The sequence below is a fragment of the Anser anser genome (assembly GCF_964211835.1).
Source record: "Anser anser genome assembly, chromosome: Z".
Taxonomy (NCBI): Eukaryota; Metazoa; Chordata; class Aves; order Anseriformes; family Anatidae; genus Anser; species Anser anser.
The window spans coordinates 9,041,258-9,067,585 of record NC_139723.1 but is presented as its reverse complement, the minus strand read 5'-3'; the positions used below and the strand labels follow the sequence as shown (position 1 = coordinate 9,067,585).

The following is a 26,328-nucleotide window of genomic DNA, read 5'->3' as shown; positions in this document are numbered from 1 at the left end:
TTTGAGGTAAACTCTTATATAAGACCGTGCATTTAAAGTTGTATTATTATTATTATTATTATCATTATATTTTTATGTAAAAGAAAGTAGCACCAGCCATAAAACATATGAGAATAAGCTGATTGGAGAACACAATACAATCAGAGTGTATTCTAAGCGGATGTCATTACTTGGGCTGCTTGATTGCTTTGCAAAAACTTCAGAAACATATCAAGAAGGAAATGCAGTGACAAAAGCCTACCTTCTCGTATGTCAATTAGGAAGATCTAAAAAGGGCAATCTAAATATTGCAACAGGCTTGAAAAACCTGTATCCAAAACTGCCAAAATTACAAGTAATTGGTTCTGTTCTACTGACAGAACCATTGCTCCGCTATTGCACCACACTAAAATATGTATGTTTTCAAACAGCAGAAAGTTGAGATTTAAATAATTCAATAAATTTCTTCCAAACTATTTAAAACAGAGAACATAAAAGGCCGGGTACTTGTCATTCTGGCTCATTTTGTCTTTTCTTTGTTACTGGCAGTCATTCTCACAGTTTCAGCCATACTGTTGACAGTCTCAGCAGCAAGGCAAGGGTTAGAGGGAGAGATTCACTGCATCTAAACTTAAGCACCTAAATGAGAAGGAGGCCTGGTTATCTACGGTTTCTTGTTGGATAGCAAAAAAAATCAGCACCTTGAGAAGAAGTGCTGACCTTTCTACTAAATTCCTGCACAGGCTGGAAAATAGGGCTCCAGTTTTAGCCACCTGAGCTGATTATGTTTATAACCAGTCACCACCTATGCATATATCTTAAGTTCAATAAGTATATATATATAATTCAATAAGTAGAAAATTTATTTTTTGCAAATATTTCAGTATTTGCATATATTTGCAAATATTTCAGTAATTCAGGCTCAAGCCTCAGATTTAAGCACCTGCTAATTCTACTGAGATCAGTTTGTTCTCACAAATATTTAATTAATGATACCCAAAAAAGGATATATCAAATACAAAACACCATGACACGACATACCAGCAAAACTTGATGCTTCCAGCAAGTAGTCAAGGCTATTGTTGAGGAAGAAAAAGTTTTGGAAGGAATCCTATTTCTGTTCATTGTTTCCTGAACAACGTACTGACCAGTGAAATCTAGAAACCATCATCGTAATCAGATCTTTCTTACCTGTTTGGATACTTTAGCCCAAGTTTTCTTCAGTCTGTAGATTGCACTTCTGTTCAAGGCTGATGTGATTTCTAATACGCCATTATAATTGTGCATACATCGACAAATGTCAGCTACTGCTACCCACTTTTCAATTGAGTTAGCCCGGGAGCTGACATCAGCATAATTCATGATTTGGGAAGCAACAAGGTTGCTCATCTGACCAAAGAGAGAGGAAGTATTTAGGACATTTAAACATAATCATATTAGAAACATAACTATTTAATGAACAGGGCAGAAAATAAAACTGGTGCACAACAGAACTTATGGCTCTTAATAAAATCAGAAAAAACATACTGAGATCAGTGTTGTAGGGCAGTGGATGGGAATGGGAATATGGAAGAAGGGTAAGAAATGCAATGGGGTGTGTTTCCAAGCCAACAGTAACAATGTTGATGGGAAAGTCAGACAAACTCAAGGTATATGGTAAAGAACAAATGTATGGATAGAGACTCAAAGGGCATTCATTAAACAGAACTGGTTATATTTTCGTTCTCTGAAAAAAAAATCATGTATGTAGGATAGTTTAAAATGTTTTAATCTATTAAATAGTCATTGAAATTCTGAGTACCAATTAATGAAAATTAAAATCTTTGTATGCGTTGATATAAAGAGTTAATCACAAAAAGACCATAGCATTCAGTCACTAGCAGATATTAAATTACAGAACGTTGTAAGAAAGATATATTTGTTCCAGAGGTCATAGACAGTGTCAACAGAGTTCCTAGAAGGCAATCCATATTTTTAAGTACTTACATCATTAAAATGTTGACTAGTTTTCATAATATAGGGTGTTCTCTCATTTTTATCCAGTTTCATCCAGCCTTGCCCAAGAAACTCTCTAGACAATAAGAGAAAAAACAAAAACAATTAACAGTAGAGTCTCTGTCTGCAACTGTAGCCTAAATGGATTTCAAGTATACTTCATTTTTTAGAAGCTAACTACATTGGTTTACATTAATTCCAGCATTTCATTATTAATTATTTCATTATTAATGCTAATAAACAAAACTGTAAACATTATTAAGAAGATTTATGTTGCTTTTAATGCCCTCTCCCCATTTTTCCATCTTAATTTTCAGCTTTGTGACCCTATTTGAAATAGGTCTTATCAGTTTACATGATCACATGAATGGTAAACTACTGTATGAATGAAGTTTATTTGACATTCCCTCTCCAGAGACTCAGTACTTCCATACTATGTTCACCCTTCACTAGCCCAGAGCCTTCGAACACATATTTTTTCTTTAGCAACAGACTGAAGTAACTCATTCTTTCAAAAAATTATCAAACTATATGAGAATCATAAGCAATAATAGAAACAGCCAAAGGACAATGTTCTGCTATATATGTAAGCCTCTTTGCCTGGATGTTAGTACCTACCTAGTTAGTACCTACCTAGTTAGTACCCGAAACTGTCAGTAACAACTCATCCAATGTACTCACTTCAGTTAATTGTAGGAGAATACTTACTCATAGGGTATACTTCTGAAAACTATGTGGTCTAGAAGAGTTATCTGCTCCGCAAGCTCCATGGCTGACAAAGTCTCAAAGCACTCTGGTTTGGGGCATTCTGACTACAAGAAAAAGGAAAACACTTAATGATCTATCTTTGTACTGAAGGGCATTTCAGAGCACAGTGTACTAAAAACTTCATATGCATTTTTTAACACAGAATTGTAATTAACATTTTTGATACATAGAAATAAGAATTAAGCAAAAAATGTTAACAACATCGGGCTGGAAACCCATAGGAAAACAGGCAATATATAAGTATACATACGTTAACTAAAGTCTGTATATTTTGTGTCACTTTCCACATAACCACTCTGCACCTAGTTCATTGCTCACACTCTTTGTTGTATTAATACAGTGCACTTATGAGATGATGTAACTACAGTTTGGAGGATGGTTCTTGTCAGTGAAAGCCAAGTATGGTTCTGATGGATGCTGAGATGGTACACACTTACCACTTCATATAAATCCATGCTTTCTACATTTTTTTCATTCTCATGTGATTAAAATCAAATCCTAAAGTTTTGACCTGTTCATCTCTGATACATGCTCCAGATTCTAACTCTCTCTAAACTGAAATATGCATTCCTAATTGTCCTGGTTTCGGTTAGGATAGAGTTAATTTTCCTCATAGTAGCTGGTAGGGTGCTATGTTTTGGATTAGGATGAGAAGAGCGCTGATAACATGCTGATGTTTTAATTGTTGCAGAGCAGTGCTTACACCAGGCCAAGGACTTTTCGGCTTCTTGCTCTGTCCTGCCAGCGAGCAGGCTGGGGGTGCAGCAGGAGCTGGGAGGGGACAGACCCAGGACAGCTGACCCAAACTGGCCAAAGGGGTATTCCATACCATCTGACGTCATGCTAAACAATATATAGGGGTGGCTGGCCGGGGTGGGGGGCCGGCTGCTCGGGGATAGGCTGGGCATCGGTCAGCGGGTGGTGAGCAATTGCATTGTGCATCACTTGTTTGCTTACACATTATTATTATTAATACTATTATCATTATCACTATTATTATTATTGTTATTATTATATTCCTGTCTTAATAAACTGTCTTTATCTCAACTCACAGGCTTCACTTTCCCGTTTCTCTCCCCCATCCCAGAGAGGGAGGGGGGAGGGTGAGCGAACGGCTGTGTGGTGTTCAGCTGCCAACCCGGTTAAACCACAACACTAATATAAAAGAATAGTATTTCTGTCCAGAGTTGTAAAGGTACAGAAGTGACGCATTTTAGTGACTTAAACATGCAACATTTCTACAGGCATATTTATGTGTAAATTTCAAGATGAACTTACCATTTGAATTATATCCTCTATTTTTAAATGGTTATCATCTTGATCATCCTGAGAAAGAGCCCTGAAAAATTAAGCAGCAGAACATCCTATATAAACAAAATTATCTACGGTTATGAGAACTGTTATCACTGACAGGCAATCATGCTTACCTAAAATAAATCTTTAGACTGCAATCAAAGATGTAAATAAATAAGAAAGTCTTGCAACTAAAAAATTAATTTGTTGTTTTAAATAAAAGGTATAAAATGGCACAACATCACAGTCATGTAAATGCCTGTTATGGAGGCTTAAAAACTCTGAGGTAAGAACAATGTATATCTGTAGGATGGTCAATGACAATACACTGTTACTAACTACTGTACTCATTTGCTGATTACAGTGATATGGTCCTACATCGATCCCACTGACTTTAGCACCATGAAGTCTGGTGGACAATGAAAAAATCCCCTTTTAAAAACCAGACCTCAAAAATACAAGACAATAATGAAAATATTTAATCAGTAGTTCTCCATGTTGAATAATCCTAGAAAACCTGAACGCATGTGTTTGTGTGTGTGCAGAAATTACATTCTTTGATTTTTTAATATTTTTTGATATATTTTTTGATATTTTTGGGACATCTGAAAAATCAACATTTGAGAAGACAGTACCATAGGCATGCATGAAAGAATGATTCACAGGGAAGTGTTGTTTATTGGCACTACACTGTCCTATTCATTGACCTACACAATGAGCTCTGAGCGTAGAAATATACAACAAACAATGAGCAGGTTTTACTTGTAGCAAATGTGTGATTTGCTTTCAGTAAAAGAAGTGTTAATCTATGTTTTCAATTCTCCTATAGAAAATCTATGATTATTATCCTGTGGTTGTTTCAGAGTAATGGGTCAAAAATGAAGCCATCAGAAGGTGTAAGTATTTACCTAAGGCCATCTTCTTTGAAGTATTAACATTGTACATCATTCTAAGATCTTATTCCTTCTTTTTCTGTGTGCTATTTAACCTGCAAACAAAAGGTCTCAATGCTGAGCATTTGGCTCAATGAGTCCTCATTCTTGGGAAAGTCCTGTCTGAAAGGATTTCAGAGGTTTCATATTATAACATAATATTCTTGAAAAAAAAAAGGCAGGTGACATCTCATATTTCAAGACTATTGTATATAAACCACAGGCAATCTGAAAATTTCGGTTGGATTACTATGGCTAGTCTTGAACACCATAGTACGACAAAGACAAGATGGTATGAGTACAGGTCAAAAAGACTGATACAGCATTTGGAAAATAAAGACTCAAATAAAACTTGAATAGACTGGATTTATATAATATAGGAAAGAGAAGATTTATGGAGAAAGAACATTATGGCAGCATGTAAGAGACTGCCTATAACTACACCAACAATAGTGCAAGAAGTTGCCAGACTGATTTGGTTTAAGAAACATTATGTTCAACTTTCCACCTGGAATACGAAAGCTCTGAAACAAGTTCTCTGCAGAAGTCATATAATACCTATCAATTCCATTTTCAAGGAGAGTTTAGATAACCATTTTCAAAGAGGATCCAGTTCCATTAATCATTCTAGAAAGCAGAGCAACTCAACAAAATATTTTCTTGTTGTCCCTCCAATCCCTTGTTTTTGCACTCTGTATGAAAATGACTTTCCCTGTAGCATTTGGGAAAGCGTTAAAGGATTATATTGCCTGGAGTCTTTAGCAGTGAGTGTTAAATACAGAATTTGTACTATTTGTACTATTTGGGGAGGAAGCATCAATGCTTAGTACACTAGGTTCTTCTATTGTGGGCTGCTGTTGGTTCATTTTGGTTTTCTGAATTGAAGGACTAAGTTAAAATCAAATGGAGATACATGTAGAAAGAACCTAAGAATCCTCCTTGCCTTCATTTCATCCTTATCACATCCAGACAAAATGCCCATTTCATCATGAGACCTGGAAATGTCTTAGGTCTAATGGGCAAGCCATGCAGTGTCTTGAATGTCTACTTCTTCAGGAGAACCCTAAGTTTCTTCTCCACAAAACAACTCTTTGCAGCCTCAGTAACTGTAAATAGACTGGCAATCTGTTCTTCCTTAGCAGCTTGTTTTGTGCTGTGCCTCATGACTGCCTGCCTGCAGAAAAATACTGTTCAGAATGCGACAAGGCTATGTGTCTTCCTGGCAATAAAAAAATAGAGGGCTTGCCCTTCCGCCCCAAATATTCTCCATGATTTTGTAAACTCATAATTTGGGTTCCTTATGATTTTATGTAGATTTGACTTCTCATCTTTGATACAGAAAAGATTGTATTTGCTTAACTTAATAAAGTTAATAACTTTAATAAAATTAAGTTATTAATAACTTAATAACTTACTTAATAAAGTAAGAACCATGAGATTCTTAAAAAAAATACTTAAATTTCCCCCTTTTTTGCTTACTGATACTCTTTTCTATGACATGTAGTATTTTATATAGACTTCTAATCCCTTGCTCTATAGAGATGACATGCTTTTTCTCTGACACAGTATTCTTATGAAAAAAATTATTTTATCCACAAATATTCTACATTTAAACCTTCAGAGGACAGCATATCTCTCTGGACTGGACAAAAGTACTTCTTAATATCATCAATAGTAGCTTCCACTTCAGTCTGCACTGTTGCTGGCCTAGTGGTGTTTAGTTTTGATAGAGGTCTAAAAGGATATGCTGAGCTCCTCAGTTCTTTTGGGCAGTTCCCATCAATAGTATCCTGGAAGTCATGTGAGAAGCTCAGGTTCATGTGAAAAGAGGTATGAGAGAAAGCTAAGGTAAGGAAACAGTTTGCATGACTGTTAAACAGCATTCCTCTCAGTGGGACTGAATGGAGTGACAACATTCTTACAAATAAAGGATATAAATATATAAGAAATAACTTTCTAACTCTTCCACTTCACATCTGGGATTAGAATTTTCTCTCTCATTTGATCTATTCTCAATGCCTGACCAGTCCAAAAGTTAAAATGTTTTTCACATAAAACACTAAAATCTGTTCCAAACTATTATACAGGATAGACTATCAGTCACCTATCAAATTTTGAACCCCACATATTCCTTGATTCTCTTTACAGAGGAAGATGAAGGAGGAACTGTTTCTTGCACCACTCTTTTTCCACACCTGGAATTATTTATCAACCAAAGTTATTCACAGCAGTTCAGTCTCAACCTTACACCTTTCTGGTCCACCATCACTGAAATTCTGTGTAGATTTCAGGAGTTACTAAACAAGGCTGATCAAATCTCAAGCAGAACATACTTCAGTAGGTTTGCCTAACTTTCAAAAATAATATTGAAGAAAGAGAAAAGAAGCTTTTACCCTGCAGAGAAACCTTGTCAGTCTATTCACCAAAATTCTCTTAATGCAAGAAATACCAGCTGTTCTCTCTAATGACTCAAGAAGGCATGAACCAGTTCAGTATCTCTCATAAACACTTTCTTTGCCATGCTGTTTCTGTACTGCCTCTTTCCCAGAGCTTACCATAATGTTTTTGGAGTATAAATCAACCTTTCCTCCTCTAATCTCTGTTAACAAATATGATTAAAAGGCACTGATTTTCCAGAGAAAAATATATATATACATGCATATACATACATACACTCACAGGCTGGGCCAGTTTCTAAAAGAAGACATTTGTGTCCAAAATCCTGCAAGGAGATAGTCCATGGCATATACTCATATGCAGGTTCTAAAAGTGTTTGAACAATGAGTTTACAGTAAGAAATGCTTTTTCTAATGACACTCTGAATTCCTCTACATTTCTAAATAAAAAGAAATGAAACATAGGGAAGAAAAGACCTATAGTGGGGGCTGACTGACAAACACAAATTCTGCTACACATATTTTGATATGCCAGCACCTTTCAGATGTAAAAGCAGACAGTAAGCACCTCTTCAGAGCAACTAAAAAACCTATTTTATGACACACTTGGCAATTGGATGAATTACTGTTTTCATGAGGGGTATGTTCACTGGATCACCCCCAATTTTATGTTCCCATCCTGACCCAGGGAAGACTTTTGAATGAAAGTTTCATCAAAACCTTCAGTCCTCACAAATCTATGCTTTCACGTACAAAATACTATGCCAAAAATCTTCATGATTTGAAATAACAGTAAAAGCTCTTCTAATTTACATTCTTCCTTTAAGTAATATCAGTCAAGATCCCTCCATCTAGAAGAAAACCAAACAGGTAACAGCTTTCCATGGAGGGTAATGTGGTGGTGATGGATTAAGCAGCATTTCTCCAAAACAGACATTAGTACTTGAGCCAGAAGAGGAACACAATACCTGTGAACACCTCTACAAATCTCTAAACCAAGACAGACTCTAGATAACCTATCTTTAAGACATCTAGGCTGGAATTCAGATCCTACTCAAGTCAGTGCCTATATCCTCTAATTGTCAGAGAAAACAAGGTGTCATGATCTCCAGAGAAGTCAGCATGCTTAATTTCATACCATTTTTGGACAGAATCACCATCTCTCTCGACAGGCAATTACTTTGGAAGGAGTGCTTCATTAGCTGCCTACAGCTTGTTTATAGCTAGGTATTTCATTCAGAGTGGGTCCCATCACAGCATTTTTTTAAAGTCAATGCTGAGAGGAAATCCCGTTTCCCCTCATCTTGTCAGTATAACCTATGCCTATGAACAGTTCAAGGAACTCATAAAATATTTTTTTTCCATTACAGGCCTCCTCTTAATGTTCAGAACATTGACTATAATATGCCATGTTGGCAGATGATAGAAAATCTGTAATCTGATGCAGATAAAACCCATAATGACAATACGAGAAATACTCTGGTGTTCAACACAGTAGTTCTTTACAATGTGTTGGTGCAGTATGGGAGCGTTTGCTTAAAATTCAGCAATTTTTGTTCAAGCTGAACAGTCTTGGTTATACCTACTACAAGAAATAGTAATCTTCAGAGACATGTAATAGAGAAAAATATCCAAGTTAAGTGCTTCCCTTGACCTACTGCCACAACCAGACATAGTACCAAAGAAGGCATCAGACAGTAATGCTAGGAGAAGGAACCATTTCTGTGTTACTGCGTCTGCTTTTTGCACCAACAGTACCTCTGTTTTTAGTGCTTATGTATTTGTGCACAGTGTAAAAACAAAGAAAACTATGTTCATCTGGCACTATAGAAAGCCTGGGTACCCACTTGCTTCGTACAATTACATTATCAGACAGGATGCAGGCATGTGGATACTGTCTCTTCTGCGTCTGTTGGTTTGTCATTCTTCATGAAATCAGTCCCAGAATTGAGCAAGGGCCTTTTCAACCTGCCAGAAAAGCCAAACCCTCCTCACTGAAACTATTACTCAATTTTATATTTGGGGATATTAAAAAGTTAAGTGTTAACAGAACAGTCTGGAGTTGGCTCGACCTGTGAATCCACTAATGAGCTGAGAAGCCAGTGTATCAGAGGGAGTCTTGTCTTGCTGCTCCTGAGGTCATGCCTGCAGCGGCAGCCAGAAGTGTGTGTTCAGCCTCCATGCTTAGGACTACCAACATGATCATCTTTTTAATGTTATAAACACTCTTCCTTTAATAACATTCAATAAAAATGAAGACTTGTGGAAGAGTAAAGGAATGTGCACCCCTGCGTCATTACCACAGATCTAGTTACACATGAAAAACTCCACTTAATTGCAGATTATTTCTGAAGTCCTGTAATTTCCTCTTTTCAGTTAACTATATAGCCTTGCTGAGAACATATCTTTGGGAGTAACTACAGTGCTTTTCAAAAGCTTGGAAACTATTCTTAATTACCATATAGCCCATCTTGCTGAAGTGATTTAAGAATCAGAGTTCCTCCTTACAGTGAAAGGGTGAGATATATGACACATCTGTGCATTTCATCTTGGCTGAATGGTTTTCATCCAAAGTCAGAATTGCTCCATTATGTGCTTTCTCATAAGGTCACCAAAGCACTTCCATTCCCGGAGAATTACTTTCTCCTTATCAGATGACTGTTAACAAATTTGATGTGTCTGACAAACAACTGACTCCTGTGTGGCTGGACAGAGAGCCCAAGAACTTTAGATTGCATTTTGCTCAGTCTTTGGGGCAGTATTTTTTATGTGCTAACATTTTTAACTTGAAGATTACAGCCTGAGGTACTATTCACTACAGCTTAACAACAGCTTACATTATGAAGGTTATATTTATGCAACAGCTTCCACCTGAAATTTTATTCATGCGACAACTTGTATTTGAAAGTTTATGAGCAGTTTGTACAAATAATAAACACACAGATTATGACACAGGAGAAACTTCAGCTGCTACAGAAACATGGTTACCACAGAGAATGGAACACAGCAGGTTTTTGAGCCCTGGAGGCAACAATACTGTGTCACTGATGTATATTGGACTTTGACTAAAAAAATTTTTTTTTTAGAAACATTCAACATACAAGTGTTTCATATACATTAGCAACATCCTTGAAAAGTAATGCAGGACTACTAAAAACCACTGTTAGCCAAGGCTTGAATTTCATACGTCATTTTGAAGGAAATCAACACTCATGCCACATTGAGTCAAAAGGACCAGTTCTGCATTCTGAGCCACCAATGGCTCTTTTTCTAGTGAAAGTTTCTGGTATGTAAACAAATACTTGTGACTCTATGACCAAATCTATAATCAAACTACTTCATTTGAAGAATCTGACAGGATTAGGGTGTCCAGCTGCAAATCCTGATCAAAGATGGCTTTGTTGAGAGTCTTATCTCAAGAAATTTTCATTCTCTACCTATCTTTCCAACAGAAACTCCCACTGAGACCTCGAATATGTCATTGGCTTTACTTTCCTGCTTGTAAAGTGCCAAAGTATTTCCAGAAATATTGTGAGGATAATGGCTATGAAAGAAGGATTTTAAAACCACAATCTGTTCTACAAAATATTTCAAATTAGTGAATTTTTAGTTAACTTTTAGTTCAATATCTGTGACTACATTTTTCATTTTTACTAAAATTTTAATTTCTACTCCTTTTTTCTTTTACTTCTAAACATTTCTCAGTTTAAAAATAATAACTTTCAAAATGTTTACTTCTTAAAGAATTTAACTTTTTTTTCTTTTCACGAAGGAAACACTTGAAAATTCTCAGAATTGCCAAAAATTCAGTCTTCATTAAAATAGAAATATCAGTGGAAATATCGGATTAACTGTGTTCACTGGCATATACAGTGAGATAAGATACTAAAGTAGTAAGTGTTAAAAGCAAAGTGATGAAAACCAGTACCTCACATTTCATAGAACAGCAGTAACAGGATGCAACTGGGGGCAGCTTGCAATTTAAAAATAATTACTAAGGTTGCATTTGTTGATGCAACACCTAATGGAAATTGGTTAATTCAAAACTGGACACAGAAAATTGTAAAAAAATTTGTATGCTTAAAGGCCTATAAATCTGTTCCATTACTTTGCCAGAAACAATCAATCTACATTTGTTTCAGACTTATTTTCTTAAGAAGCTAAAGGTCTTAAGGCTAATTTTTCCCACTGTGAGCAATCTGACAGAAACTTTGCTATCAGACGTATTACTAAAACCCACCACACTATAACATAACTAATGCTTTTTTGCTCTTCTTGTTATTTCTTCCAAAGAAATACATGACATTAACTTTTAAAAAAACCACAACAACAACAAAAACTTTGAATAACAGCACATACAGTATAATTAACAAAAAGGCTTATTTCTATTTATGTAGAAACTAAGTAGGATCCTGTTAACATGAACTGCTTACTGCTCATATTAAGAGCTTTTTTTTGTTTCTTATCCTTTATTTGACATTTTCCCCTCAGGTGAACAACTCCTCCTTCTTATTCTGACATCCCTTTTCATATAAGTATCCGATGAGGAAACCTGTCAAATGTTCTTAGAAAATTCAAACACATTACATTTATTGCACCCTAGTTGCCTTCCAGCAGAATACTTACAAAAATACTAAGCATGTCACAGCTTCATCTATGCTTTTCATCATGTCTTGTTTTAAGCACTGCTGGTCTTTAAATGCGTATTGTTCTTCAGTAATGTAGAATAACTTACATGGCAATCAGCTACCATAAAACATTCACACTTACTAGAATGAATTATTTTCACTGATAAATGCATGCAAGGCTTTGCTTTTGGAACAACTAGACACTCAATTCTGTAATGCCAACTCTAAGTGATAAAGAATTTGAACCCCAAGATAAATAATTCTGGTTATATGGAAGCTTAAAGATCTTTTATTTCATGGCACTAATTACATAAGAATTCCTCTCTGTAAGCTACCCAAGGAAGTTAAGACACGGCTGTCAACACAAAGGGAAGTGCAAGCACGGTCTAGTGACTATGTCATGACACATTAGACTATCAACAGCCTCTCAAGAGCTTAGCAGCATGAAGTGCTCATTACTAAAATAGGAGTTCTTCACGATATTATAGTGAATGGTCTTCTTGCTTTATTGGGCAGCATTTTTCCTTAACACATAAACACTGAACCAATTGCTGGCAGATTTTTTTAAGAGAGTTTTCTGAATGAAACTTAGAACATGCTCTGACACTTGATGGTTGTCCAGACTCAAAAAGTTACAAGGGAATTTTAAAACATTCCAAATAACAGACATAGCTAAGTTTTCCTTAATCCATTTTGAAGACATCCAAATTATTTGCTAATTATTCTTTAGTTGCTATTGTGCAATGTTACTGTATACTTAGCTGTAATGACTACAAATTAACCTGAAAGCATGCTGTATTTTGCTGCTGGATGAAGTGCTTCGAATTTGGTCTGTCTTATAGCTAATTAAACACTTAACAATCCTTCAAAATCAAATAATCTGGAGAAAAACAAACCCTGTGAATTCTATGATACACGTTCTCCTATCTATTTCACATACTACACATAGACTATTTAGAAACATATTTACCTCAGTATATTTGCAGTAGCCTTCCTTTCTTGTGGTAGAAGGTCGGGGTCTCTTAAAACTTCTTCCAGCAAATTTAACACATTCATTTTCAGCTCATTATTTAGCTCAAAATCCTGCAAAGGAAAACAATTTTACTTCCTTTTGTTTTAACAATACTGATCAAACAATTGAAAAGATACAGTTTTTTGAGTTTTGTCTATTCCGTTTCTCATGCTATCTGGTAAGAAAATACTTAATGAAACTTGGAAAACTGTAGTAGTGAGCAGGCTACATGTGTGGTAACCCAAAAAGCTACAATTTATCTAATTTTCTGACCCTTACTTTGTGGAACTGGGCAAATCACTTAACCTTTTTGCTCTGAATTTAGGAAAACATCTCACCAGTATCCACAACGTGTCTTATCCTCTATTGTCCTGTGATGACTATAAAAGTGGAAAAACAGAAAAGCAGAGACAACTGCCTAGCAAGGGTAGACACTGTTTTTTTCCACTATTTTATTGAGATTTCCTATTTCCTACTTCCCCCTCTGCTATTTCTTCTTCCATAATCCTCTTTTTGGAAAGGTCTGCTTTTTATTTGATAAGGTGGAGTATTCAACCTATATAAGCATGATAAATCACACCAGTGTTCTCTGGTACTGCATTTAAGAGTTCTGGCATTTTAGTTATTTCTAAGGCTGACTAATACCTTACACAGGACCACCACTCTAAAACAGAAACAGACAACAATTTATGTTGATAACTGATATTGGATAAAATCAAATAATAGAACAATGTACAAATTTTAAGGTAGGAACTTAGAGTTAAATCTTGGAGTAGACTCCACGAAGACTTGGATTTAGCTCAAAGCTAGTATTTGGATAAGAAAACTAAACACCAAGTCTTTGCTAATCCAGTGCATCCGTAGGTTCTCCTTGATAACCCACAGTTACTTGCAAGTAAGACCATGTTTGTGGCAAGCCCCTGCTTGTTTCCATGGGAACAGAAGCAGAGCCAGCAATAAAGTTACCAAAACTGGGGAATATTTGGCACCTCTGTACAAGGGCTGTATATTTTGTTTTCCCAAAGAACCAGCTACCTCCCCTTATGTTGCAATAGGCTTCTAAACTGGCAGGATTTCTGGAGCTCTGTCCCTCTCCCTGGAAGGGAAACAGTCAAATGCCTCTAGGGAGAATCACGTCTGGTAGACACACATCCTCACACCATCTGTCTCACTTGAGTGGTTGCACCATAGTGCACCCGAAGTCACGCAGGAAGGTGATGCTTAGTTTGGAAAAGCGCTGAAATACACTAGGAGGATGTATGTTCATTAAAGAAGGTGGTGCCCCAATCACTCTCACATGGCTTTTTGAGAAAGCTTAGTGTTCAAATTGTCAGCATGAGGTGAGGGATTAGGCTGCCTTCTTGCCCATAAATGCCCTGCTGCTCTTCCTCAGTAAAGACCTGGGCATTCCTCCTCTTAAAAGTATCCCATTTTGAGTCTTCAAAAGACTCCCCACTTTTACAAGAGCTAATTGAAACCAGCTAGTATTTGTGTATTAGTCCTTTGTGATGTTTGTTCATATTGGAAGATTTTAGAGAACAGCAAGGCAAGCAAAATCAGGCTTTGGATAGGATATCAGACACCCCCAAACAAGCAAAAATAGTTCTAGATACTGCACTGCGTTTGTTTGATAAAGTTATTTTCTATACCTATTGTCCAAAATGCCTGTTTGCGGAACTATTTTAACCTGTTTGCCAAGGAAGACAGAGTTTATTTATTTATCTATTTAGGATATAGAAATGGGACTAACTAGTGAAAGTATAAGGAATGTAACTGAACTACAGGAGAGTATGGTTTGCTCCAGTGACTTTTAATAGAAAACCATTTGGAATATAAAACTATCAAAATTCAGCTAAAGGAGAAACCTTGAAGAAGACTGCATAGGCTTAAGCAACCATTTTAATTAATATTGATATTGTCTGTTCAATAGCTTAATGGTTATAAAAGAAGATGGGTAGTATCCAAGTTATCCAAGAACTGACAAATCTAACATGCTTATTTAGCATGTTGGATAGAATTCTCAGAATTGGGTAGAATTCTTAGAATTTGATAGAATAAAAACATTATCAGGATTTTACCTCCAAGTATGTTTTTCAAACCACAGTCCTTTGGTTATTTTCATTATATGATATTTTTTTCTCAAAAGGTTTGCTTTATTGCAACTATAACAAAAGTTTGTATTTTTAAAAGTTATTGCATGTGTGAATCAGGATGGGAAAGCCTCACGTACGAATGTAAGTCTCAGTAAAAAAAAAAAGGCATGTTTTTTCATGTTTACAGGCTAATTCTCATACATAATGAAATTAATATATTGTATGTTAACGACAAAACATGTTTGTTAACTATCTCCACAAGATAAGATTTCTGAAACTGATGGAAAAACCAGTATTGTTTGCAAACTACAAGACACTTTGTTGCTAGGGTTAGGGCTAGCTTTCACTTCAGTTAGGCTGGCTTTGGAAGAAACTTCACAGTGTAAAAACCCACCCCTCTAACTTCAGAAAAACTAGAAAAAAAGACCCTTGATCAGCTTAGCCAGCCCAAACTCTACTGTGGATAGTATAGACTGATAAGAGATTATACACAGGGGATTCACTGGTTCGTGTGGCTCTCTCAGTCCCATCTATGGGTTACACTTCCACACCAGCCTGACTGCAATTAGAAGATGCTACATCATAGCACAACCTTCCCATAGGACAGAGTAGGGTCTATACTGATGCAGTTTCTGCAGCTGTTGTCTTACCGCCCCAAATTTGTGGCTGTTTTTTGTCTGCTTGGTGGCATTCTTTTTAAAACAATGTGCAAGTTGCTTCTCATAATGTAAGGGAAAAACACAATGAAAAAGGGTGGAATTCAAAAGACGACTGGCGAGCTAATCTATTTTACAGCTGAAGTTAAGGATATACAGGTTCCCAAGATGCTAACATGATGAGCAATGTCTAAAAAAATCTATGGAAATCAATTTCACGTTATTTAAATCTTTGTAGAAAGTTTAACCTCAGAATTACAAAACCATACCAAAATACTTAGCTATCAATTCCAAACACACTTTATAGATAAATATCTGTTATATTTGTACAGACAGATAACTATCAGATAACTAACAGATAACTATCTGTTATATCTGTACATTATAGCTAACTCTATTAGGGACATTGTTTTTGAATATATACTTACTTATTATGTAAATATGTCTATTTATACTATAGGTACTTATAGACTGAAATATAGATACCAATAGGTGTAGATATACTGTATATGTGTATGTCATATATCTATATATAATTTTAGATTACTCGTGACATTTTTCATCTGTTGTTATCACCTGTTAACACATTTCCCTAATTCTTCAGCACTTCTGATCTGAAAGTCTCCCATCTTGCCAACAGCAACAGAACACTGCCACCATCCCCTAGCACAAGGCAGACTGCAGCACCCAGCAGGCCTGGCAGAAGCAAACAGGCTCCCAACTTTTTGCTGAGTAGAAGTGAAGGCTGAGTAAAGCTGCTATACTCACTTACATTTAAATGGCTGCATGTGTCAGAATTTGGATTATCCCAACATTCAAGGAAAATTTTCCCTGAAATTTACATATCACAGAAAGAATATGGTCAGTGAGACAAGAAGTTCTAAATTTTCCAACATGCATTTTTTGATTTGACAGTGACTTAATCCTTCATGAAAGGGTACATACCTTTAATATATTTTAGAGTCCATATTAACCTGAAGATTTGTGGGTTTTATTTAGATTTCTAATTGGCTCAAGCAGAAAAATTAATTAAAATTTTGATGCAAAAATTCAAGTTCTATTTGTAAGTCCATTATTGTCAGTAATGAGAAAAGGTATTTATTTAATATATACAGTACAAAATCACTTATGAAATGTGCAAATATAGAAAAAATGACAGCAGATTAGTTAAGTGAGAGTGCTGCCCTGGAGTCACCTAGAATAAGAATATGATGTATGAAGTTCTTCAATGATCAAAAGCATTGCACACAAGGTTCAGCATCATTTATCACAGTTTCCAGCAGTAGAGCAGTGTGGCAACAGGGGGAAATGTATTCGTTTTGCTGACACCCACGGGCATTATGAAAGCAAAAGCCTCCTGTCCTGGTTTGGTTAGGACAGATGATTTTCTTCATAGTAGCTGGTATAATGTTATCTTTGGGATTTTTGATGAAAGTGCTGCTGATAACACACCCATGTTTTAATTGTTGCAGAGCAGTGCTTACACTAAGCCAAAAACTTTCCATCTCCTCACATTGTCCTGCCAGAGGGGAGGCTGGGGGTGCAGCAGGAGCTGGGAGGGGACAGAAGCAGAACAGCTGACCCAACTGGCCAAAGGGATGTCCCATACCATGTGGAGTCATGCTCAGCAATAAATTGTCAGGGAGTTGTTCAGGGAGCAGTTGTTGCTTGGGGACTGGCTGGGCACTGGTCTGCAGGGGGTGAGCAACTGTCTTTACCTCAACCTGTGAGTATTTTGACTTTTGCCCTTCCAATTCTCTTCCCTCATCGAGGCAGAGGGGCGGAGGGTGTGGGCGAGCAGCTGTGCTGCTTACCTGCTTAGTGGGGTTAAAACACAACACCTCCTTTATAGCTACAGAGCACCGAAGTCAGTAAGATTACATTTCCAGCAGATTCACAGCCAGCCTGTTGATGGGCACCACCCACTGGACTGGACAGTACTGTTCTCTTTAGAAAGTGCTTGCATATTCTCTTGCCAGGAGGAGCTTGAAAAGCTGTTCTGCAGTATGAGCAGTGTTTCAGAAGCAACCTATCCAGCTGAGTCAAAAATTTAAAAAAAAGAAGTGATGATGGATTTGGAATCACTGCACAAAAAAAAAAAATTCAACGATGGCAGCAGAAAGCAAGAAAAACAGGACTTAGCTGAGCCAATGAGGTTCAACAACAAATTTACTGTAGATTTACTACAGGTGATTATACAGAGAATGTAATTTTCAAGTTTCATCATGGGTTCAGTGAAACCCCCAAATTTTTCTGCTCCTCTTTCTTTAAATTTTCCTCAGTGAGAGGAAACATTCTTCATTTAAACAATGTGAGGAAACATTGAATAACCCCAGGCAAACAAAAGGGAGCTAAAACCTGAAAACATAATTTATTTGGAAAATATTTTGAGTATTTCAGTGATAAGGACTACAAAGGACACAGGGAGGGAGGGAAGGAAGGAGCAGGAAAGGGGAGGGGACAGAACTGTATATGGAGGCATCATGAAGAAAGTCTAAAGGGAACCATTTCACAGAATAGTATTATCCAACTGCAGTGTAACTCTACATCCTACCCGTAAAAATAACCTAAGTTCAGCTTGCAAAATAGAACCAAGACTTCAACTTCTTGGGCATCTGCTTACAAGGCATAAAAAAAAAAAAAAGCAGATTGGCTTCAGAAGCCTGTGATTGCCATGTGAAGAGGACTTGGAGGAGTACAAGTTGTCAGGATAAATGTAAGGCTACGCGCTCGTGACAGTCTTTGCTGAATACATTTGGACTAATTTTATTAGTTTCTCACTACTTTTTTATTCTGATTTTCTGTTACATAACGTTACGCTCTGAGGAGATGCATGAGAAGTTCTCCCAGGAGATCTGCAGGTACACCTGGCTCACCGGGACGTGCCACCTGCTCGAGCATCACACCCGAAGTGTACAGGGCTCTGTGATAATCAGAGACTGACAGAAAGCTCTAATCCGCTCACCAAGAGTGCCTCCCAAGCTGGAAGCCTTTTAACAAGCAGGGAAGAAAAAAAAACTGACTGCTTTCCAATTCAGATTTCCAACATTGGCACATACAACCCATGGTGTTTCCACATACTCTCCCAGACGTAGTTGATATTCACACTACAAGCAAGAAAATCAATGCACTGAAATCTTTTCCCTGCCACTTCTCTTCATCTTGTGAATAGCTATACAGTGAGGATCTTTCAGTCCATAAATGACGAACAAGAGAAACTGAGGAGAGATGTGTTTGAAGGAAATGGGGGAAGCAGAAAAGACAAGCATGTAGAAAGAAAAGAAGTGGTCACATTTCTAAAATGCAAGGTGAATTAACCAGAGAGGTATCAAATAAGAAGAAATGTCAGTGAGGACAGAAATTATATATTATAGTGAGACTATGGCATAATGGCTGTACAATGGGAAAATGTTGAGAGGCACCTGGAAGAGAAAAAGCTCTGGTGGAGAGGAAGGAAGAATTAATTACTGAAGGGAGAAGTAAAACATAATGAAGGATTAAAAATACCAGATGTGAAAGAGAGAGGAAACTACATGTACAGCTGAAGTCAAGTTTTGGATGCCTCTAAGAGTACTCATACAACGTGGAGATACTGTGTGTAGACTCATTGTCCTTTGCCCCCATTTCCAGCAGCAAGCTGAAAATAGCAGATGGGCACAGACACTGAGAAAGACCAGCACTGCTGCTGGCTATAACTGATTATTTTAAAGTGACGGGCTAATGATAAAACCCTGCTGGGAACCCAGCACTGGAGATGACCAGGAGGGGAGAGAGATCTACTGAAAGACTGTTTACAATGAAATTGGTATATTTTTAAATAGATATTTTTTGCCTTATGATTTTAATATATCTGCTCTTATGCCAAAGTGTAAACAGATCATCATTTCAATGACATCAGTGGAATAACTCTTAGTCTTCTATACAGAAGATCACATTCTATTACAGTTTACTGGAATTACTCCAGTGATGCAGTCCTCTACAACAGTATTTCATTTTCCAGCATAAAAGCACAAATACTGCATACAGTCGTGCTACAGGAGATTTTCATATCTTCACTTCCAACAAAACACTTACACATTAGGAAAATAAAAAGATAAAAGATATTAAAATTGGCTGTCAAGGAAAATTCATCCCTGAACTACTCCTAGTTTATTTCAGAAAGCAATCAAAGGGCAGCACCTTTGTCTTCCAGTTAGTTTCAAGTGCAAACAACCGTCATTTGGGGAAGAGTGCCAGTCCTGATTCAATGGTATCAGTGTTAGCCTGTCACTCCAGATTGAGCACAATTAGTACCAAAGTACAAGCTATGTTAATAGCACGACTGAGTAATTCTCAGTGCATACAATAAAAACGTTTCATTATCCAAGCACTGTGTAACTTGGTAGTATGAAGAAACCTTGCAAGAATATGCAAGAATAATCTAGCTACTAGGTATTGTCAGATTAAAGTGTTCAGGACTGACAGCAAATGTGACATCTCTGCCTCTAAGTTCTCGGACTTAGTACATGTAAGAGCTTTGCAGGAAGACCTCAGTGAGGAAGGATCTGTCAGGCTCCAGCACAAGCACGGGCGTGTACCGCTAATTAGTTTGACTGACTGCAAGCCTGGCTACCGTTCTGAGGGTGACTTATGCTCCCTAAAGGGTCATGCAATATCAAACCCTTATGCTTCTGCTACATTTGGACAGACCATAGCAACAATTAAGTACATTACTACTGAATATACACGTATATTCTGCACATGGAGTAAGCTGATGCAAACTTTATTTCTTTACTGAGTGACCAACAGTAAATTAGAAGGTTCACTTACGGTTCCCTTGCTCTACCTCACCCTGTGGCAACTCTGTTTCTTCAATCCACAATCTGTATTTTTACATCTTTATTTCAGAAAGAACCTCAGAAATTGCTGTTTAAAAACAGAGGCCTCAGGCCCTAGGGGGTTGTTTGATATGTAACTAGAATACAGAATATCGTACAGAAAGCATGGTGTTAAGTGTGATTTGTTCACATTTCTACAGTAAGCTCACTATAGCTTTGCCAGGCATCATACTCATTATTTCATGCATTTAAACACAAGCCAAGTGAGGTTCACGTGAATGAATTTTCATGTTATTTTTTGGTTCCAATATACAAACGGGCATTGGCCAAATCACATGCAAAGTTATACTAAAAGCATTGCTGCCTAACTAGAATAATCTTTCTTGGACAATTTTCTGTACACAGTCACCTTCCTTCCATCATCTCCAAGCAATATCAGCAACTATATTTGCAAAACCTTCTTTTGAAAACACTTCACAGCTTAGTAAGCGTGAACAAGAAAATTGCAGAAAGTTATTTCACAGTTGGAGCAAGACAGGAGTCAGGCATCAAAATCATGACCTATACTCTCAAAACTCAAGTCTTGGTCTGGTCCCCAGATCTTGTGGTAACTTCATAACCCAGTGACACCATCTGGCAGCCATATAGCTTGTAAGAGAGTTAAGATTTTCCAATTCTTTCCAGCTGAGATCTTCAAAGAGGCCAGTGAGAAAAAGCACTCAACTGTCATTCAAAACCGGGAAGCACGGAGAAGCCAGCCTCTCTTTCCTCATCAGCAGATGCGAAATCTTTCTCTTTGGACAAGCTCCATTTCAATCTGCTTGTCACAGAAGCAGAAACACTTCATTTTGTATCTTCAAGTGTTTAGATAAAGGACAAGAAAGTATTGTTAACGAAACCAAGGCTGCAAGACCTCACTACGATAATGAAAATCATACAAGGAATTTCTCCTCTTTTTCCCTTCCTATTTTTCCATCTCTGACAGGAGTTAGTGGGAGTTTTATCCTCACAAGCCCTTTCCATTCTCATCAAAGCTGTCTTCAGAATGACTGTCTGCCTCAGCATTTGTGTTTTCATTGTTTACAACAGGAGAATCCTACGCTGTTCCTCTCAATTACATTTTAAAAACAAAATGCAAACATGAACATTCTGCTGTTATTTTGGGCAAAAAGAAAGCTTTGTTGGCCTGTAGGTGTTTGAATTAAAAAGAGAAGAACAGGGAAAAAGGGGAAGTAATGAGAATGAAAAGAACAAAATGTAAATAAAAAATCTAGAAAACCTAAATAATCCCTCATTCATACACATAATAAAAAGAAAAATAGCAATATGGGTTTGATTCCTCTTGCTCAGTGTGGTAAAAACAAAAAGTATGTGTCACATTATGCGAGAATGTTTTTTCCAAATTTTTATCTGTGCCTTGGGAGCTCCTGGACACATTAATTAGTTCCTTCTGCCTTTCTGAAAGGGCTGCAAAATTGGCATCACTATATATTTACTCAGATTTTAAGTGAGGCACCTACAGTGAATGACCCAGGTGTTTAAAATAATGAATCCTTTTTCTAAGCATTATTTAGTATGATTTCAGGATAACACAACCGCTTTATGAAAGTATATCCTGTCTAAATAAGCTGAATTGTTAATTTTAATGATTTTGTTTTCTGCCCACAGACAAGTTTTCATATTAAACACTGTCCATGCTCAGATAAATTTTTAAAAACACATGCTTAAAAAAAAAATCAACCTAAATTATCCATAACTGTGGTTTTGACACAGTTGCAAGATGCTGTAGAAAGTTAATTCATTCCATAGCCCAGCAAATGAAACATTTCCAAGACCCAGCCAAGGACTGGATAGAGGAAAGTGAGGAAACACAAAGCTTTGAACCATTTGTTTGGACAGTATCTCTGTCCCTTGGTTCATGCACTAACCCTGACCCATGTTATTATACGCTAGAGAGTAGCAGACTGCGGTAAGCCAAAGGGATCCAGAGGAAGGGATGGAGGGTAGGAAATGAGTAAGTGGGATGATATATGTAAGCACACTTTGGACAGATGGTTGTACGTTATTATCTTTACATTGTACACATTTCTGAACACAGGTTGTATACTCTTACGGGACTGCACAGCATCTTATGTGCACATTGCGCTGAAACACAATCAATCAGTACAATAATGTAGGCAGGCAAATAACTTGCAAATAAATTACTGTTACTGGTGGATCAGAGAGCACCAGAACTGAGATACTGTTATGCTGCAGAGCTAGTCACATGCTGCAACAATAAACATGTCTGCAGCAGCATCTAGCACCTTAAAAAGAAAACTAAACAAAGCCCCACAGTTTACCCATCTAACGTTTTTCCATCTTTTTATCAAACTAATGAGGAAATGGCACTTTGGCAGAGAAGTCTGGCAAAGTAGATCATCTTTTCCAGCAGCACAGACTAGCAATGATGACAAGGATCTAGGCACATCACAGGGAGAAGTCTATAGGGAAGTAGGAGAAACTTCTCCTCCAGAGGACAGAAATTGTATATTTGATGTTTGCAACAAGAGCAAGTTCAAAGCCAAGTAGAAAGAAAATGGTATCAGCAAAACATACTGAATTACAGCTTTACCTTTGAGAATATCAACTTCTTTTGCCAACCTCTTATTCTTTTAAGAGAATAAAACCTGCCCTTGGTTGCTGATGAAGGTGAAGGATGTCTTAAATGCACAGAGTGGCCAGAGAATGATGCAAATACCTTAAAATGTAATAACATTTTTGGATGATCTGTTGATCCCATAGAATTTTAGTGCTGACATTGTCTCATTATTTTGGAAATCTAATAAGCATTTCTTCAGCAAATACTAGCAGCTAAGAGTCCTCTGGCTTGCAGTTTGTGTTGTTATTGTAGAAAGAGGCTCTGAGCTACTGCTCTCCCAGGACTACACATCTTTACAGCCAACATTTCATACTATTTGTCCAGAAAGTAATTCTTCGCTTGTCTTCCTTAAAGCTGTCCTGACCCTGTATTTTTGTGGCAGAAACTAGTCAGTCATTTCTGTTTTCTTTAGGTCTTGTGTCCTTCATCTGCCCCTAGTCTCTCAAGCAGACAACAAAAAGAGGTGATTACATTCTCCATTGCTGTAGCATTCATTACTTTATATGCAGAAGCCCCTACATTTTAAAATATTTGCTCTATTGTAATATTGGATTAAGAGAGCTAAGAAATTAATATCTGCCAGCTTTGCCATGGAAAAAAATTAAAAGACAGTGAGTGACTGCAGAGTCCAAACAATAGCTTCCACTTTGAAAATGCACTGTTGAACTTTTACCCATCACCATAGTTCTCTTAACAGTAGTTTTCAAAGAATACTAACTGTGTAACATTCTGTAAAACATGCAAAAGTACTCTGCCTGATTGCCAGGACTTTTCAAATGATGGAGAGAGGCTTGAGGATTGGCAACTACATCAGCCAGTTCCCTCAAGACACTGGAATGCATGGCATCAGGCCCCATAGACTTGTACTTCTTCATCTTCATCAGGTGCTCATGAACCTGCTCTTCCCTTACAGTGGGAGGGACTTTGCTCCCCCAGCCCCTGCCTAGAGGTTCAGGGAAACAAGAGCTGTGGGATGCCTGACTGACAGTGAAGACTGAGGCAAAGAACTTCGTGAGTGCCTCAGTCTTTGCCATGTCTGTCATTACCAGTTCTCCCTTCTCCTTTATCAGAGAGGGAACAATCTACTTGGCCTTTCATTTCTGGCCAATGTACCTTCAGAACCCCTTGTTACTTTTTGCTTCCCTTGCCAAGCTCAGTTCCATCTGTGCTTTGGCTTTCCTGATCCCATTCCTACACTTCTGAATGGCATCCTCATACTCTTCCCAGATCACATGCCCTTGCGTCCGCTACCTGTGCATTTCCTTTTTAAACTTCAGTTTAACTTGTTGTTGACAGTTACTTAATGTAGACAAAAATCTGATGACAACCATCATTTTCACATTTTCACATTAATTAACCATCATTTAATTAGCATAGAGGGTCAGCTCAACTCATAGAACTAAATATTATTTATTGCGGCAGAGACACAATGAGGATGTACAGTACACTACTGTAACACAGAGCAGGAGTAATAGACTTCTGTCATTCCCACTACAGCTCAAGATTTTGCCATGAAGTGATTTTCATTTAACAGGTAGCCAAACGGATTTTGGTATATAAACATTATTTCCAATAACTCAAAATGTTTACTCACTTCATGATACCAGGAGAGGTTTTATCAACCTCTTCTTTGCTGTTCAGCTTCTCTAATACAGTCCTCTCACTTAGGTATTTCCTACTGGCTTCATCCTCTAGTGAACTTAACCTCTATGAAAATTACATGGAAAAAAGGGAATTGAGTTTGACATAAGGCAGTGTTGCAGTCATCTGCGCAATAGACCCTGTTTTGATCAATGTTCTTGATTGCTAACATGGAGTGATAAAGCAGTCCACAACTGCTACAATGTACCATCTATCCAAGGCTTGCAAATTTTCCCTGTACTTCCATAATGTTCTCTCAGTATCTTCCTCTTTCTTTCTTTCTGTCCCTTCTTCTGTCCCTCCCTCCTGGTTGTCTTCTACATGCATGCCAAAATCTTCCAACATTTGCCTCACCTAGCAGGTGAGGTGTATATTGCTATATACAAAATTCTACTAGCTACTCAATTTTATGAGTGTGTATAAGATTCACAGCTGATTCACTGTGTATAAGGAACTGTAGAGAGACCACCACGAAGGACGGGTGCATCTTTCTGGATATGCCTCAGAACAAACATATAAATATCTGCACACGAGCACAAGCATTTTGACACATTCAATCAAGGTAACTCAAGTGAACAGACTCGCAATATTTTGTAGAGAGAATCAAAACACAAGAATTCCTTGAGTGGACTGAGGTCAGCTTGTATCTTTCCACAAATGTATTACAAATGGAGAGGATGAGTGAGAATACCTGAGAGTGCTTGGAGACCCAGTGACGCAAGACATTCAGGACACGATTCGTGGCTGCTCTGCGTATTATGAACTCTTTGTCACACATGCGTTCAGAATTGTTAAATCCTATGAGGCAAAATCACACACAAGAATTAAAGTGAACAGAGGTACCAAACCAGGTTCTTCAAATACCTTATCAATATCTTTGGTAAAACGAAAGCTCACAGAGCATTTATGAGTAATAAAAGGAAAGAAGCTTTTTTTTTTTTTTTTAAATAGGATCATTTAGACCACTGAAATTCTGCAAAATCAGTAAAATACAGAGTTGCTCTTCACAGTTAATAGAGACAGTGACTTGGATCACTATTCAGTTTTAGAAAGATGAAGAATAATTGCTTGCATCATTAGACAGATCTCCATTCACTATGAAAGAAAGTAACAATAAAAAAACATGTCCAAACCAAAAATGTACAGGGCCTGTAATCAAGCAGAGTACAGAAGGAAAGTGAGTATGATTTAGAAGAGGGAAAGCGGTAAAATTTAGAAGTGATAAAGAAACAGAGGAGGACAGTAGTTTAAATATGGAGGAGAAGAAGGTCAACACGAGAAATGTTCCTTCATAAAAGCAGCATTGTACAGGCTCTACTGTCAACAGCATGTTCAAATAAGCGGTTTATTTTTTTACCACTGGAGTGACAAGAAAGTGGGAAGGTATACAGAAAACACATTCACTGACTGAGCTGCTTGAAAGCAAAGATCTGTCAACTGCAGCATTTCACCACACATTTTGTAATGATAACTTTTG

At 37.2% G+C, this 26,328-nt stretch overlaps 1 protein-coding gene across 3 annotated transcripts in view; it reads right to left on the bottom strand.

The window, feature by feature from the left end:
• Nucleotides 1-26,328, bottom strand: part of RASGRF2 (Ras protein specific guanine nucleotide releasing factor 2) — a 140,211-nt gene that overhangs the window by 9,326 nt on the left and 104,557 nt on the right. For 2 of the 3 annotated variants that reach the window (XM_083817212.1, XM_083817213.1), the window contains exons 18-23: nucleotides 25,543-25,649; nucleotides 12,962-13,074; nucleotides 4,021-4,081; nucleotides 2,683-2,786; nucleotides 1,966-2,050; nucleotides 1,171-1,368 (exon numbers count right to left, since the gene is read on the bottom strand). In XM_083817212.1, the coding sequence (XP_083673338.1) occupies nucleotides 1,171-1,368; nucleotides 1,966-2,050; nucleotides 2,683-2,786; nucleotides 4,021-4,081; nucleotides 12,962-13,074; nucleotides 25,543-25,649 (668 nt within the window). Of the gene's footprint in view, nucleotides 1-1,170; nucleotides 1,369-1,965; nucleotides 2,051-2,682; nucleotides 2,787-4,020; nucleotides 4,082-12,961; nucleotides 13,075-25,542; nucleotides 25,650-26,328 lie in introns of those variants that run through there. The other variant, XR_014576629.1, reaches the window with a different exon arrangement.